At 43.4% G+C, this 17019-nt stretch overlaps 1 protein-coding gene across 3 annotated transcripts in view; it reads right to left on the reverse strand.

Moving 5' to 3' along the window:
* LOC110485781 (STE20-like serine/threonine-protein kinase) overlaps positions 1–16821 on the reverse strand; it is a 34653-nt gene extending 17832 nt beyond the window's left edge. For all 3 annotated transcript variants that reach the window (XM_021556943.3, XM_021556941.3, XM_021556940.3), the window contains exons 1-7: positions 15955–16821; positions 14297–14461; positions 5806–5854; positions 5277–5426; positions 2449–2521; positions 1916–2110; positions 1510–1591 (exon numbers count right to left, since the gene is read on the reverse strand). In XM_021556943.3, coding sequence (XP_021412618.3) covers positions 1510–1591; positions 1916–2110; positions 2449–2521; positions 5277–5426; positions 5806–5854; positions 14297–14461; positions 15955–16107 — 867 coding nt within the window. In that variant the 5' untranslated portion in view covers positions 16108–16821. The remainder of the gene's footprint in view (positions 1–1509; positions 1592–1915; positions 2111–2448; positions 2522–5276; positions 5427–5805; positions 5855–14296; positions 14462–15954) is intronic.
* Positions 16822–17019: the final 198 nt, after the last annotated feature.

A 17019-nucleotide genomic window follows, 5' to 3' on the forward strand; every position in this document is an offset into this window, starting at 1 on the left:
TTCAATCAGTGTAGAGGAAGGGGAGGAGACTGGTTAAAGAACGGTTTTGAAGCCTTGAGACAATTGAGACATGGATTGTGTATGTCTGCCATTCAGAGGGTGAATGGGCAAGACAAAAGATTTAAGTGCCTTTGAACAGGGTATGGTAGTAGGTGCCAGGCACACCAGTTTGAGTGTGTCAAGAACTGCAACGCTGCTGGGTTTTTCCACACTCAACAGTGAATAAAGAATGGTCTACCACTCAAAGGCCATCCAGACAACTTGACATAACTGTGGGAAGCATTGGAGTCCACATTCCTGTGTTCCTGTGGAACGCTTCCTAAACCTTGTAGTCCATGCCTCTGAGTTGAGGCTGTTCTGAGGACAAAATGGGGTGCAACTCAATATTAGGAAGGTGTTCCTAATGTTTTGAACGCTCAATGTATATTTAGTCAAAAATGTGAAGTACAATCTTCATAACAACCTGATTAATAGACAAAGCACACGGTCTTCCCTACTGTACGGGTACTGCAGTCATAATGCATCTCTTTTCCAAACAACAAAACCCAAGTCTTACCTTGTCCTTCTTTTGCCAGGACACCCGCTGAACATAATCAACCGCCGGCCTAAGAATTTGCTGCTTCGTCGCTATCAACACGTTCGTCGGTGGTTGGCTACTGTTCTTTCACGCCCTTTTTGGGCTTTTGGTAAAAGTGAGCTCATGTGCGTTTATGTCCTCCGTACGCCATATCTTCTTACTGTCTGCCTGGAAGTCATTCTGTCTAGCTTGGCGGTCGCTCTTTAAACCCTTTCGGAAAGAAAAGCCTGTTGTGCTGACGGAGGCGCAGAGGGGATAAGTAAGCGTCGTTAGCGCGCTAGCTAGCACACCAGGTACCTGGCTGACACAGATGTACCTTAGATGCACCGGCTGAGCATCTATCGGATCATGATCAGGGCCAATATGGCCATGTATTTAATTTGACAGGTGGCCGTGGGATGGATTGAAGAGGAGTGTTGTGCTCGGGGTTGGGGGGGGGGGGAAACAGGAGGAGGTGGGGTGAGGAGGAGAGGAGGTGGGGTGAGGAGGAGAGGAGGTGGGCAGAGGAGGAGAGGAGGTGGGCAGAGGAGAAGAGGAGGTGGGCTGAGGAGAAGAAGAGGTGGGCTGAGGAGGAGAGGAGGTGGGCTGAGGAGGAGAGGAGGTGGGGTGAGGAGGAGAGGAGGGGGCTGAGGAGAAGAGGTGGTGGGGTGAGGAGAAGAGGAGGTGGGGTGAGGAGGAGAGGAGGTGGGCTGAGGAGAAGAGGAGGTGGGCTGAGGAGAAGAGGAGGTGGGCTGAGGAGAAGAGGAGGTGGGCTGAGGAGAAGAGGTGGGCTAAAGAGAAGAGGAGGTGGGGTGAGGAGGAGAGGAGGGGGCTGAGGAGAAGAGGAGGTGGGGTGAGGAGAAGAGGAGGTGGGCTGAGGAGAAGAGGAGGTAGGGTGAGGGAACAAAGGGGAAAGTGAGGGCAAAAGGGGGGAACAGGTGTGTCACCATTACCTGTAGAAGTTGTGCCACATTCCATCTGTTGTCCACATTCTTATCGAGACACTTTCTTAGGAAATCACTGAACTCGGGAGACCTGAAGAGAGTGAATGGAGATCATTTGTAATAGCTACAACATTGAAAATTGGTTACAATTAAACAGTGTCATGTATTCCTCTCAAAGGCATTGAGCTAAATTAGAGTAGATAGAACCATCTCAACAGATATGGCAAGTGCAGAGAGGAGTGAATTAGTGATACAATCTCTCTAGGCAAGAAAGTGCAAGAAGAGGAACATTGTGGCAGCGTATCAAAAGGGCATTTCTTCCTTCCCATGTAATTGAGGGTTCCTGAGGCCAAACCTAGACAGAAATAACTTGTCTGCCAGGCTGCCACATCACTGACTGACACGCCAGACTTACCAGCGCGACGGCTGCATCAGGGTAGGCGGATCGGCCTTGGCTATTTTCAGCAGGACTCTCATTGGGTTCATCTCGTGGTTGGGAGGCTCAATCTGGGCCATCTCGATCAGAGTCACCCCCAGGGACCAGATGTCAGCCTTGTAGTCGTACGGACGGTCCTTAAACGTCTCACACATCACCACCTCCGGGGCCATCCTGGGAAGAACGGATAAAAAAGAACCAATCAGAGGATATGAAATGTTTCAGTGAAATATGAATGACCAATGAAAAGGGGACAAAATATATTAGGTGAAATGTAAATGGCAATGAAACGAATAGTGTGGAAATGTGTAATTGTATCATTTCTGTACAGTAATATTAGGATTTTGTAGGCTACACATTAAGGTTTCTATAAATTGAAATGCAAGTAAATATTTTTTGGGGGGGGGATACATTAAAAAGTATATCAAGTTGACTGGTCAATTCAGAAGAATGGGGAGAAATAGTAGTTTGATGAATTACAACAATATGACAGGTTTTCATGTTTGACTCACCAGTATGGCGTCCCGATGAAAGAGTCTCTCCTCTGTAGTGTTTTGGTATTTTTGGCCGACACACCAAAGTCAGCTGAAACACCAATGGGAAAAGGTGCTGCTGTTAGCAACTAGGGTACAACGTGTTGTTCATAAGAATTAACCTAAGCCAGGGGTATTCACCCTGGGGTCCGCGGCCCCCTAGAGGTACTGCAGAGGGTCCGCAAATATATACACAGTATATACTGAAGTGATTTAGATTTTTTGGTTTTACTTAAATGTTTTTATTAATATCGCTAGCATCAACAGAATATTTTTTTTAAATGGCATACACTACTGTTCAAAAAGTTTGGGGTCACTTAGAAATGTCCTTGTTTTTGAAAGAAAAGCAAATTTTTTGTCCATTAAAATAACATCAAATTGATCAGAAATACAGTGTAGAAATCGTTCATGTTGTAAATGACTATTTTAGTTCAAAACAGCAGATTTTTGATGGAATATCTACATAGGCCCATTATCAGCAACCATCACTCCTGTGTTCCAATGGCACATATAATGATGAGAGGCAGTCCAGTGGCGGGAAGTGGGAGGAGCCGACATTCGACAAATTTACTCCTTGATTAAACAATACAGTTCTCTTCTTGACCCTTTAGAAACAATTAGAAAAAAATACATTGTTTAGGAGGGCAAGGGCAAATTGAGTTATTGCACACCCTCAGTTCACAGACTAGGCGTTCCCTAACAGAAACATGCAAATACATGCTGGAACGCGACAATAGGATTGCGCTAGCTGATGCTTGGCTCTGCCCAAACCTGGCTTGTTCTGCCCACTAAGCTTACTTTTCTCCCATTGGGAACAACACTGGTGGTGTATCTTGGGTTAGTTACCAGCATCTTTGATGATGATGTCGGAGGTCAAACTAATGAAAAAACTATCTACCAAATCTATTCATTTAAACATGTTATTTACTTCTCCTTGCCAGTATCATTCACCCGATAAGACGTGACATTTTTTTTTTGCTAACGTACGATAGTGGTCCCAGGGTCGCTGGCTTTCCTGGGAGGGGGTCCCTGGCCAAGAAAATGTTGAAGACCCCTGGACCAAGCCAATCTATACAAGTTAGACAATGGTTTCTGAAATACATATAGGCCTTCAGCCAAATCCAGGCCTATTCAAAAGCATAACAGTAATCATGTTAGCGACGCAAAAAACACGCAACAACAAAACATCTATTTTTACGTTACGTGTGCATCTGAACGATGACATCATGTGTTGTTTATAGCAGAGTGTGTGTGTGTGTGTGTGTGTGTGTGTGTGTGTGATGAATCTTTCCCAAAAAGTCTCTCACTGCCTGTCACTGACATGCAAACAGGCACTTTCACAGCCACCTTTGTTATGTCACTGTACTGACACAAAACCCTACTTTGTACTGCATTATCACATCAAGCCTGTTACAGGCACAAAGTTATGACTCATCCTAATACACAACCTACTGCATGATGAGTCTGGAGCTTACTGTGTGGAGCAGCCCTCACTGTGTACCAATATGACAGAACAATGATGACATGCAGGCTTTCCTAACACGCAATCGATTTGTAGGCAGTTAGCATTGCCATAACTGAGTGACATAACTGATTCGTAGATGACAGCTACAATATTACGTGATGGAACATTTCTGTCTGTATATTGTGTTATAAATGTTATGATAAACCTCACAAACAAAGACCACCTTATTCCTCTATTTTTTCTTCCACATCTGCGCTAAACATATTTGGTGTTTCATAGCGGTGATATCATGCATTTATTTTTTACTAAACGCACCAACAGATGCAACATCCAAGAATGCACTTCTATGGTGTATCCAAAAACTCCCCCTGGCCCTACTAAAAGCGGCAATATGTAACTTTTTGGTGAACCAAAAAAATTCACATAGAAATGTGAGTTATAAATCCGTCGTTCTCATTGAAAGCAAGTCTAAGAAGCGGTAGATCTGTTCTGTGTGTGCTATTTCTATGATTCCCGTTCTTATGTTTAGTTTTTAGGTCTTTTACTTTTGGTTTTGTACACCAGCTTCAAATGCTGAAAATATGCTTGCAGGTATTGCAGCTAAAGGTGGCACAACCAGTTATTGAGTGTAAGGGGGAAATTACTTTTTCACACAGGGGAATTGTTTGTTGCATTACTTTGTTAATTAAAGAAATAAAATAACTATACATTTGATTGGTTATTTGTAAACTCAGGTTCCCTTTATCTAATATTAGGTTTTGGTTGAAGATCTGATAACGTTCAGCATTAAAAAAAATATGCAAAAATTTTGAAAATTAGAAAGGGGGCCTTTTTCAAGGCACTGTGCAATATTTTGGATTATTGAAAATATATTTTAAAGTAGTTTAGATGGTACAATGATTCTCTACACATTGCTTGTTTAGTCACAAACTGAAATTAGGCAAACTATTATAATTTTAGCAACCAGGAAATGGTGGAACGACAGCCGAATAACCTTTTTTTCTAAGAGTGTATGGTAATGCATTCTACCTTAGTGGTGTGCATTGACTGTAATAGTGTCTTCTACTAAAGGACTAAATGTACATGTTAAGCACGCATAGTTGGTTAGGGCAGTGGTTTTCAAACCTCTACTCGTGGACCCATGCACGTTTCATAATTATGTTGTAGCCCTGATCTACATCACCTGAAACACCTATCCAAGGGTTTGATTGTTGACAAGTTGAATCGGGTGTGCTAGCTGTGGAATAGTTCTAATACATGGAACGGATGTGGGTCCCCAGGGAGAGGTCTGTGAAACACACAGGGTTAGGTAACTCCCAGCCCCTCTTCCCCAGTCTCTTACCCAGTTTGACGTCTCCGTTCAGGGATAGCAGGATGTTCCCAGCCTTCAGATCTCTATGGATCACCTTGTTGTCGTGGAGGTAGAGGAGGGCCTGGAGGGTCTGCTTACACACCACCCGGATCTGGGGCTCCGTCAGGGGCCTCTCTAGCTCTGAGGGACCGGGGCCACATAAACACACACTTAGCATTCCTCCTCAAACACTGGGTTTCACTCACGCAGTCACACACACACACGCAGTCACACACACACGCAGTCACACACACACGCAGTCACACACACGCAGTCACACACACACACACGACTGAATCAATGAAGAACGTTAATACTGATACCTTATCAATGTAGTATGAGCGTGGTCTACATCGTGTTGGTGCTAATCACTGGTAGTTCAATATCAGTTAACTGTTACTATACTGTTATATCCATTACGTTTCAGTCACATACTATTGTTAAATACATTACCATTGTTACCAACGATTTATCGCTCATCTGCTTATCACATTCTTTAGAAGTAGGAAGACTGACTCACCCAGCATGACGGCATCCACCGCTCCACCCGCACAGAACTCTATCAGGATCTGCAAAATAAGAGAAGAATGGTTACAGTAGGTGCAGTACAGTGGATTAAAGAAACCTAACAGCCTTCATCTAATGAGGTTAAAATACCATAACAGCTTAAATACCACAGTAACAGGTAAACACACCATACATTCACAACACGTGGTGTTTGTCAGTGGAGTCCTGTCTGGACCCAGTAGCCTTACAATTCAATGCAAAAGGGTCTTATAAAAGGGTCTCAAGTTCAATGATATCAAGACGCAACACACTTAACTCTACCTATCCATAACGTAGGCCTAAGTTGTTCCACTATGGACCAGCAAACCCTCTCCCCTCCATACCATACAACACTTTAAAAGTCTCCTTCTTTTAAAGACCAAACTCCCGGTCTGTGGCCGTATCCTTAGAGTGTTTCAGAGTAGGAGTTCTAATCTAGGATCAGTTTTCCCTTTTAGATCAATGGATGAATATGATTATATGGACATTAGAGAGGACCTGATCTTAGATCAGAACTCCTACTGAGACGTTTTGAGCATACAGGCCCTGCTGTGTAAAACAATCTGAAAGTGAATTGAACAGTGAACCTCCTCCTGCCCAGGTTCAGTGAATGAAACCTGCTGAGCCATAAATGGTTTCAAGAAGCTCTCAATATGGCTGCTTTGCGCCGCTGAGGTAAGAGGATTGGCCAGAGAGGCCATTCTGTTGCTTTGCTCTGAAGGCTTTCTCAGAGTATACACATGCAGCCTAGCCTAGTGGAGCTAGCCAGAACTTAGCCCTTTCCCCAAATAGGATTAGGAGTTTCCATGCACGCCTCAGGTGGGAGGGGGCTATCTTTAGCTGGAGCAGCGATGAGGCTAGGTATTTGGAGGAGAGAGACACCTAGCCAGCCATTCAGTGTAGGGAGGTAGCATCGTTAGACTAGCATAGTCCTGATACGTCAATAGACTTTGGACTGTATCAGGGATATAACCTAGCCTAGCATGCTGCTAACACTACGGATACAAAAGAGAAACAATTAGGCTAACAAAAACAAAATAACAAGCTAAAGTGATCCACGGCCCTACTGTGCTCAATACAGTAAAAATTAAGTTAGTCAGGGCTGAGTAGAATAGGGAAATGCTACTGAGAGGGAAAGAATGTAAGACATATTTGCTGAGAGGTGCCAAGAAGAGGAAGACAAAACACACTTCCTCAATGTAACACAGTCAATGAGAAATTTTAGGTACTCTCTATTCTCCTTCTGGCTAGCATTTAGAGAGAAGTTGACCTGTTCACCTATTGAGGTTTAGAGTCAAACATCATTATAGCAACAATGACCCGTGTGACCTTTCTAAGAAGAGGGGGTAGATCTTTAATATTGCAGATAGATTGTGGCTTCCATCAATGTAATTGTCTGCATCATTTCCAATCCCCCATATTTTTTGTGTGTGAATATATATTATATATATATATTTTGTGTGTGTGTGTAAATATATATATATATATATTTTTTGGGTGTGTGTGTGTGTAAATACAGTGCCTTGCGAAAGTATTCGGCCCCCTTGAACTTTGCGACCTTTTGCCACATTTCAGGCTTCAAACATAAAGATATAAAACTGTATTTTTTTGTGAAGAATCAACAACAAGTGGGACACAATCATGAAGTGGAACGACATTTATTGGATATTTCAAACTTTTTTAACAAATCAAAAACTGAAAAATTGGGCGTGCAAAATTATTCAGCCCCCTTAAGTTTTTTCCTCCTAACATAACAATGGTCATTATGGCCAAATGGTTCTATTTTTGTTTCATCAGATCAGAGATCAGATTTCTCCAAAAAGTATGATATTTTTCCCATGTGAAATAGCAAACCGTAGTCTGGCTTTTTTATGGCGGTTTTGGAGCAGTGGCTTCTTCCCTGCTGAGCGGCCTTTCAGGTTATGTCGATGTAGGACTCGTTTTACTGTGGATATAGATACTTCTGTACCGGTTTCCTCCAGCATCTTTACAAGGTCCTTTGCTGTTGTTCTGGGATTGATTTGCACTTTTCGCACCAAAGTATGTTCATCTCTAGGAGAAAGAACGCGTCTCTTTCCTGAACGGTATGACGGCTGCGTGGTCCCATGGTATTTATACTTGCGTACTATTGTTTGTACAGATGAACGTGGTACCTTCAGGCATTTGGAAATTGCTCCCAAGGATGAACCAGACTTGTGGAGGTCTACAAAAAAAATTTTCTGATGTCTTTACTGATTTCTTTGATTTTCCCATGATGTCAAGTAAAGAGGCACTGAGTTTGAAGGTAGGCCTTGAAATACATCTACAGGTACACCTCCAAGTGACTCAAATTATGTAAATTGGTCTATCAGAAGCTTATAAAGCCATGACATCTTTTTCTGGAATTTTCCAAGCTGTTTAAAGGCACAGTCAACTTAGTGTATGTAAACTTCTGACCCACTGGAATTGTGATACAGTGAATTATAAGTGATACACAAAGTAGATGTCCTAACCGACTTGCCAAAACTATAGTTTGTTAACAAGACATTTGTAGAGTTCTGAAAAACGAGTTTTAATGACTCCAACCTAAGTGTATGTAAACTTCAGAGTTGAACTGTATGTATGTATATAACAACAACAGAAATCCTTTATTATGTTCCCACCCCAATTGGATTAAACTAATGGACAACAACTCTTAGGCTTCTACTTCCAGCTTATACATACTATATACATTTTACGGACAGAGTATATTTTAAAATATTATATTTTTGTTTGTTTAAGTCCCATCTTTCAGCTCCACTCAACCCCTCCCATCTATCTCTCAACACCATCCAGTTGATTTCCATGTGCCATATATCTTTCAACTGTACTGTGATGTTTTACAAAAAAAACAACCAATTCTTAGTTTAGCCTTATTACAACCATATCGAACATAAAACTCGACAAAAAAAAAAACCTTTCATTCTACCCAACAAAACTCTTGTGAAATAAGACAGTATGCTCCGCCTAAGCCTAAGCCTTGAAACAGTCTTGTCATTCATACAGGCCCCTGTGGTGCTGTTTCACTGGTAGGCGAGCTGTTGTTTTAGTCCAGCTGCATGTACAATAGTGTACAATAGGCCAAACAGTGGGTCTTTACAGTGACAGGCGGGGGAGAGAGGAACGACCGGGCTGTCACCATGACTTCCTCTCCCAGCACACACACAGCCCTCTGAGGAGCCATTCATGCGGTGTAGAAGAGAGACGGAGGACACAACTCTTGAGATAGCAGCTGTGTGGCTAAGGTCCTAACCAAAGGTTAAAAGGTCAGGTAAATTGTGGTCTGTGTGACAAAGATATGCAACATATGAAAAAATAGGCATATGATCTGACCCATGATTAGGCCTAACAGTCTAAGTTCAAGTACATTGTGGTTAGGACAGTAAATTAGAATGGCCGAGGCCGCCGATCCGTAGGTAACAGCCCCCTCTGTCCCTTTTCCCCAGAACTGAAGGTCTGAATCACGTACTGCGCATATTTCTCTACCTTTACGCAAATAATGTTGTGGTCACCCTCCATTCACATTTCTCACTGTCAGTCGTTAATGATAATTCTTTAAGCTTTACCCGTGAAAAGTCCATGAAGCATCTGCATACCAACCCTTTGATCTCAATCAGTTTCATGGGGATATGCATTTACAGTGCCTTCGGAAAGGATTCAGACCCCTTGACTTTTTCCCCCACATTTTGTTACGTTACAGCCTTATTCTAACGTGGATTAAATATATATTTCTCAGAAATCTACACGCAAAAATGATAAAGCGAAAGTATACATAAGTATTCAGACCCTGTGCCATGAGACTCGAAATTGAGCTCAAGTGCACCCTGTTTCCATTGATCATCCTTGAGATGTTTCTACAACTTAATTGGAGTTCACCTGTGGTAAATTCAATTGATTGGACATGATTTGGAAAGGCACACACCTGTCTATTTAAGGTGTTACAGTTGACAGTGCATGTCAGAGCAAAAACCAAGCCATGAGGTAGAAGGAATTGTCCGTAGATATAGGATTGTGTCAAGGCACAGATCTGGGGAAGGATACAAAAACATTTATGCAGCATTATTAAAGGTCCCCAAGAACACAGTGCACTTCATCATCTTAAACGAAAGAAGTTTGGAACCACCAAGATTCTTCCTAGAGCTGGCCACCCGGCCAAATTGAGCAATCGGTGGAGAAGGGACTTGGTCAGGGAGGTGACCAAGAACCTGATGGTCACTGACAGAGCTCTAGAGTTCCTATATGTGTATAGAACCTTCCAGGACAGCCATCTCTGCAGCACTCCACCAATCAGGCCTTTATGGAGAGTGGACAGACAGAAGCCACTCCTCAGTTAAAGGCACCTGACGGCCTGCTTGGAGTTTGCCAAAAGGCACCTAAAGACTCTCAGACCATGAGAAACAAGATTCTCTGGTCTGATGAAACCAAGATTGAACTATTTGGCCTGAATGCCAAGCGTCACGTCTGGAGGAAACCTGGCACCATCCCTACAGTGAAGCATGGTGGTGGCAGCATCATGCTGTGGGTATGTTTTTCAGCGGCAGGGACTGGGAGACTAGTCAGGATTGAGGCAAAGATGAACAGTGCAAAGTACAGGAGAGATCCTTGATGAAAATAGTCTCCAGAGCGCTCAGGACCTCAGACTGGGACAAAGGTTCCCTTTCCAACAGGACAACGACCCTAAGCACACAGTCAAGACAACGCAGGAGTGGCTTCGGGACAAGTCTCTGAATGTCCTTGATTGGCCCAGCCAGAGCCCGAACCTGATCGAACATCTCTGGAGAGACCTGAAAATAGCTGTGCAGCAACGCTCCCCATCCAACCTGACAGTGCTTGAGAGGATCTGCAGAGAAAAAAGGGAAAAACTCCCCATATACAGGTGTGCCAAGCTTGTAGCCTCATACCCAAGAAGGCTCAAGGCTGTAATCGGTGCAAAAGTTGCATCAACAAAGTACTAAGTAAAGGGTCTGAATGTGATATTTAAGTTTTTTTAAATTAAAAACACGCTTTTGATTTGTCATTATGGGATATTGTGTGTAGATTGATGAAGGGGGAAAAAAATAATTAATCAATTTTAGAAAAAGGCTGTAGCCAAAAAAATGTGGAAAAAGTCAAAGGGTCTGAATACTTCCCGAAGGCACCGTAAGATCTAGATCTCAGTGTTGTTCCGAGGTAGCCTACAGTGTTGTTCCGAGGTAGCCTACAGTGTTGTTCGGAGGTAGCCTACAGTGTTGTTCCGAGGTAGCCTACAGTGTTGTTCCGAGGTAGCCTACAGTGTTGTTCCGAGGTAGCCTACAGTGTTGTTCGGAGGTAGCCTACAGTGTTGTTCCGAGGTAGCCTACAGTGTTGTTCCGAGGTAGCCTACAGTGTTGTTCCGAGGTAGCCTACAGTGTTGTTCCGAGGTAGCCTACAGTGTTGTTCCGAGGTAGCCTACAGTGTTGTTCCGAGGTAGCCTACAGTGTTGTTCCGAGGTAGCCTACAGTGTTGTTTCGAGGTAGCCTACAGTGTTGCTCCGAGGTAGCCTACAGTGTTGTTTCGAGGTAGCCTACAGTGTTGTTCCGAGTTAGCTTAGTGTTGTTCCGAGTTAGCTTAGTGTGTTGTTTCGAGGTAGCCTACAGTGTTGTTTCGAGGTAGCCTACAGTGTTGTTTCGAGGTAGCCTACAGTGTTGTTTTGAGGTAGCCTACAGTGTTGTTTCGAGGTAGCCTACAGTGTTGTTCCGAGGTAGCCTACAGTGTTGTTCCGAGGTAGCCTACAGTGTTGTTCCGAGGTAGCCTACAGTGTTGTTCCGAGGTAGCCTACAGTGTTGTTCCGAGGTAGCCTACAGTGTTGTTCCGAGGTAGCCTACAGTGTTGTTTCGAGGTAGCCTACAGTGTTGCTCCGAGGTAGCCTACAGTGTTGTTTCGAGGTAGCCTACAGTGTTGTTCCGAGTTAGCTTAGTGTTGTTCCGAGTTAGCTTAGTGTGTTGTTTCGAGGTAGCCTACAGTGTTGTTTCGAGGTAGCCTACAGTGTTGTTTCGAGGTAGCCTACAGTGTTGTTTTGAGGTAGCCTACAGTGTTGTTTCGAGGTAGCCTACAGTGTTGTTTCGAGGTAGCCTACAGTGTTGTTTCGAGGTAGCCTACAGTGTTGTTTCGAGGTAGCCTACAGTGTTGTTTTGAGGTAGCCTACAGTGTTGTTTCGAGGTAGCCTACAGTGTTGTTCCGAGGTAGCCTACAGTGTTGTTCCGAGGTAGCCTACAGTGTTGTTCCGAGGTAGCCTACAGTGTTGTTCCGAGGTAGCCTACAGTGTTGTTCCGAGGTAGCCTACAGTGTTGTTCCGAGGTAGCCTACAGTGTTGTTTCGAGGTAGCCTACAGTGTTGCTCCGAGGTAGCCTACAGTGTTGTTTCGAGGTAGCCTACAGTGTTGTTCCGAGTTAGCTTAGTGTTGTTCCGAGTTAGCTTAGTGTGTTGTTTCGAGGTAGCCTACAGTGTTGTTTCGAGGTAGCCTACAGTGTTGTTTCGAGGTAGCCTACAGTGTTGTTTTGAGGTAGCCTACAGTGTTGTTTCGAGGTAGCCTACAGTGTTGTTTCGAGGTAGCCTACAGTGTTGTTTCGAGGTAGCCTACAGTGTTGTTTTGAGGTAGCCTACAGTGTTGTTTCGAGGTAGCCTACAGTGTTGTTTTGAGGTAGCCTACAGTGTTGTTTTGAGGTAGCCTACAGTGTTGTTTCGAGGTAGCCTACAGTGTTGTTTCGAGGTAGCCTACAGTGTTGTTCCGAGTTAGCTTAGTGTTGTTCTGAGTTAGCTTAGTGTGTTGTTCCGAGGTAGCCTACAGTGTTGTTTCGAGGTAGCCTACAGTGTTGTTTCGAGGTAGCCTACAGTGTTGTTTTTAATGATGACCCGTGAGCGCATTTTAGAGCAGATGGTGTTAAACTGTAGCCTACACGTGTTTGGTTTCAATCAAATCACACGTTTTACCTTAGTGGCCTTTTAGAACGTCAAGTATTTCATCTACAGCAAGAGCTCCTGTGCTAATCTCTATTTACACACCAGCCACCATGTAAGCGGCATGTAGGTGCGGCAGGTAGCCTAGTGGTTAGAGCACTGGGCCAGTAACCGAAAGGTTGTTAGATCAAATCCCTGAGCTGACTAGGCAAAAATCGGTCGTTCTGCCCCTAACCCACTGTTCCTAGGGCGTCATTGTAAATGAGAATTTGTTCTTAAGTGACTTGCCTAGTTAAAAAAAATATACAAATAAAAAGCAGAGATAATAATCAATACACAACCGCCATTGGGCTAGAAGCCATTGTTCGGCAGACAACGGAGAGGAAAGGGCCGAGCACACAACAGAGCTGCAGTGTAACCAAATACTGCAGGTAATCATCACAGCTTTTGATGAGTCTGATTACTGATAATATGTCTATGTGGATGTTTCTATTGTCGGCAGGGAGGGAGACACAGCGTACCACATATTATTTCCCAGCTTGAAAAAAAGCAATGGAGCTTTCGTCTCGTTCTCCTTTGGGGCTCTTGGGAGGCTTGGGTATGTAACCTATCAGGTAGCACCTTAAGACGAACTGAACTTGTGGATTTAGACGCTATATTACGTATTATTTGTTGAATCCATTTTTCCTGAATGAAAGGTGAAAATGCCTTTGTTTTATATGTATTATTTTGTATTTTATTCCTATATAGCTTGTTTCACTTTAGGTGTCCTATGCCAAGAACACCAAAAACAAAACAGATGGGCCCTTATTTACGAGCTAGTTAGATATGAGCAAACTACTCCTTGCAATCCCTGAGTGCACAAATATCCTAATATATGCATGACCAGAATGCAATTATTTCACCGTTATCTTCGGACACAGGGGTGCCGCAGGAAAAGTAAACTGACACTAGATCCCCAAATCCAATCAAAATTCACAGGAAGTGACCACCATCCTGAAGGTGAGGACTAGAACAATGTGTCAACAAAGAGAGGGTTATATGGACGGACTCCAGTTATTTTGAGCGGTGACAGAAAGACACAACATCACTCAGTGATATCATGAAGACGAAAAAGGCAATATAATAATACACTGTAATACAAAAATGAATTTCCCTATCAAATATGGCAATAAACTACAATAAATGCTGCTAGTATCAGTGCCAGTTTGAACTTTGACCTGGGAAGACGATAACCAAGGTAGCGTAGGTGTGAGAGGAGGATGAACCTTCCGTTGTACTGATGATCAACCATGACACAGGTCAGTCCTCACAACGGCCTAGTTAAGAGGCCCCAACAAAGGACGACACCGCAGCACACTGCTGGTCTTCGCCGATTCTCCATGAACCACTCCATCTCACAACCAATGTTTCGGTGAATAGACAAGAGTTTGTGCTATTCAGAGTTTGTGCTATCACTAACATCAATACACTGTCACAGCAGCACCGCTAACAAAGCCAAGCCTCCGCTGAGAACGCCCCTCCCTACTCACCCATAGCTTGCCGTCGTAGTAGAAGGCGTCCAGCAGCTTCACTATGTTGTGATGGTCGCAGGAGGCCAGGATATCGATCTCTACCATGTAGTCCTCCAGCTCCTCCTCCGTCTTGGTGTCGATCACTTTAGCTGCAGCCAGAATGCCTGTTTGCTTGTTCTGGGCCTAAGAGACACACAGGTAGAAGTGAGAGGGTTATTAAATGGTGGCTTCTGACAATGGAATAGACTTGAGTTCTGTTGACATTAGCAGAAGACGCACCAAGGTTAGAGTGAGTGTGTTATTTTGGGGGCTTCATGACAATGGAAATTATAGAACAGAATGGGTCCCGTTGTTGCTGTCATAAATAGGAGTCAAGAGAAGAGTTGATATCAGATTTCACATGACGTTCGCGGTCCGCGGTGATATGGCACTTCCTCTTAACCTGGGTGTGTTCCTCAGGTCACGTCTGCCATCGGAATGATTTCAATACATTATCCTGTATTATCACATTACACACGATGGATCCATATTCAGCACACACACACACACACACACACACACACACACACACACACACACACACACACACACACACACACACACACTTCTCTTTCACTATGAATCGATGGGGTGTTTGGAGGCTGGTTCAAATAGGGCGACTCATCATGAGATTGCAGCATATTGCAGTTGGTATCGTAGCGATGCCTCTCCACCCAGGACGTTAGAATATTACTGGAAAATGTACTTCCCACAGATGTGCTTCGATTGGCCTGTTGTAGCTCTAGTAATGCCAGAAAGGTCCATCATATACTATTCTTGGGAGTAGTCTTAGAGTAAATGTTGTTATGCTTTGTTCATGGAGCAGCCAACAGTTTGGTTGTAGTAGTAGGCAACTTCACATGGCATCTGTTACTAAACTGACTTAAGGCATATGGGATTCTCTACAACGAGTAATAAATGGTTCGATATGGAAACCATAACTGACCACACACAGTTCTATTAATAGATCAGAAATAAATTGAAAACAGAGCACAATCATGGTAGGGATCCAGATAGCTATTATTATACCATTACACCATGCCCATAAATAGGCTGGTGGCTACAGAATAACAAACACGCTAATTGGAATAGCGTCGACAAAGCACCCTGCTACTGGTTTTGGCTCTCCACTCACGGGTGATCACATTCAATGTCACTCATGTAAACAATGCTTTTTGCTCTGCCCATGCATTGAGGTCGGTGAAAACAATGCCATAATTTTATTGGGACTCGATCTAACATGGTTTTAGGGCTGCTGTGAATGGCCTAACAATCAGAGTTCGGGAAGAAATAGCTGTGCGTGCGTGTGTGGACTGGAGACAGTGTAGTTGCCATTGTTGACCAAAATGAAAAGAATGGCAGTCATTAATCCAATGTTGGGCTTAGTCCTAATCATAGAGTAAGAAATAACACTTCCAGTCGTAGCCGAAGGGAAGAATTCCAAGGAACACCATGTAAGATATACTACTCCAATTGGTTACAGCAGAGTGGACTGAGATGAACACACACATGACATGATTGATGATTCTTGAAACATGGTTTCAAACCTGTAAAATGTAACGTGTTCACAATGTCATCATCATTGCTACAATGAATCAGAAGAGGTCTACAATGACCCAAAAAAGGACCTATCCTACCTTATAGACTTTCCCAAAGGCTCCATCCCCCAGTTCTCCAATGATCTCCCATATCTCCTCTGGGTTCTCGTCTCTGTGGACATGCTCATACTGTTTCTTCTTCTTCTCAGCACCCAATTTAAAGATTTTACGGAAATTGAAAAAGGATGCCATTTTCACGCCTGCCTTCTTCAGATAGACAGTTGACAAAGGAATGAATATCCAGCAACACGAAGATCATCAGTGCGTTCTACCGCATAGGACTTGAACTGTTGTGTTTACTTAGGTCCCTTGGTGTTCTTGTGAGTCAAGCAGACTCTGAGGTGGCATATTCAATATGTTACAGTATTATAACAATTCAGAATTATTTCAAATACTGTTCAACTGAAATTATTGATGATCAACCCGTTATTATGGCAACGATATCCCTGTTATCCCATAACAAAATGAAGTTTCACCGACATCATGGCCTATTGTTGATTCTTACACCAACAATATTCACTTTGATGTCTCCTGGCATTGTATTTCCGTCCAAAGAATAGACTTTCACAGTGCAAAGTAAGCACGGGAAGCTACTGTTTTTCCTCAGAACAACCAACACTGGCCTGACAACGCAAGCGGCAGGGCTCTTTCCTCAACCAAAGAGCAGAGACAGAGAAGATACAGAAACGACCCTTCCAAAGAATTCTATTCCATGAAATGTTATATTCGATCCCCCAATGTCACTTGAATGTATATATAGCGAATAAAAACACCGTTGGTATGGTAAGACAATCTTCTTTCCCTTGGCGAGGCACGGGGTCCAGTAATCTAGAGGATTTGGTGTCAAATGCGCGTTCATGAGCCCGCAACTGTAGTTCTTTCACTTCTTCACGCTTGATTGATGGTGGAGGAAAGAGCATCTAGAGCGCGTTGCTTCCACCCTCAGCACTGGAGGCCAACATGATGTGTTTAGAAACGATTAATAAATTAAAGGAAACTTTTAAATAATATTTTAAGGAGTACGACATTTTGTAGAAGCCTATTCAATACATTTATAGTCCAGGCCTATTGTTCAGCCCTGCAACGTTTTGTAAATCCTAAGTC

Source organism: Oncorhynchus mykiss, chromosome 13 (genome assembly GCF_057628025.1).
Source record: "Oncorhynchus mykiss isolate SJ-2025 chromosome 13, ASM5762802v1, whole genome shotgun sequence".
In the NCBI taxonomy this organism is placed as follows: Eukaryota; Metazoa; Chordata; class Actinopteri; order Salmoniformes; family Salmonidae; genus Oncorhynchus; species Oncorhynchus mykiss.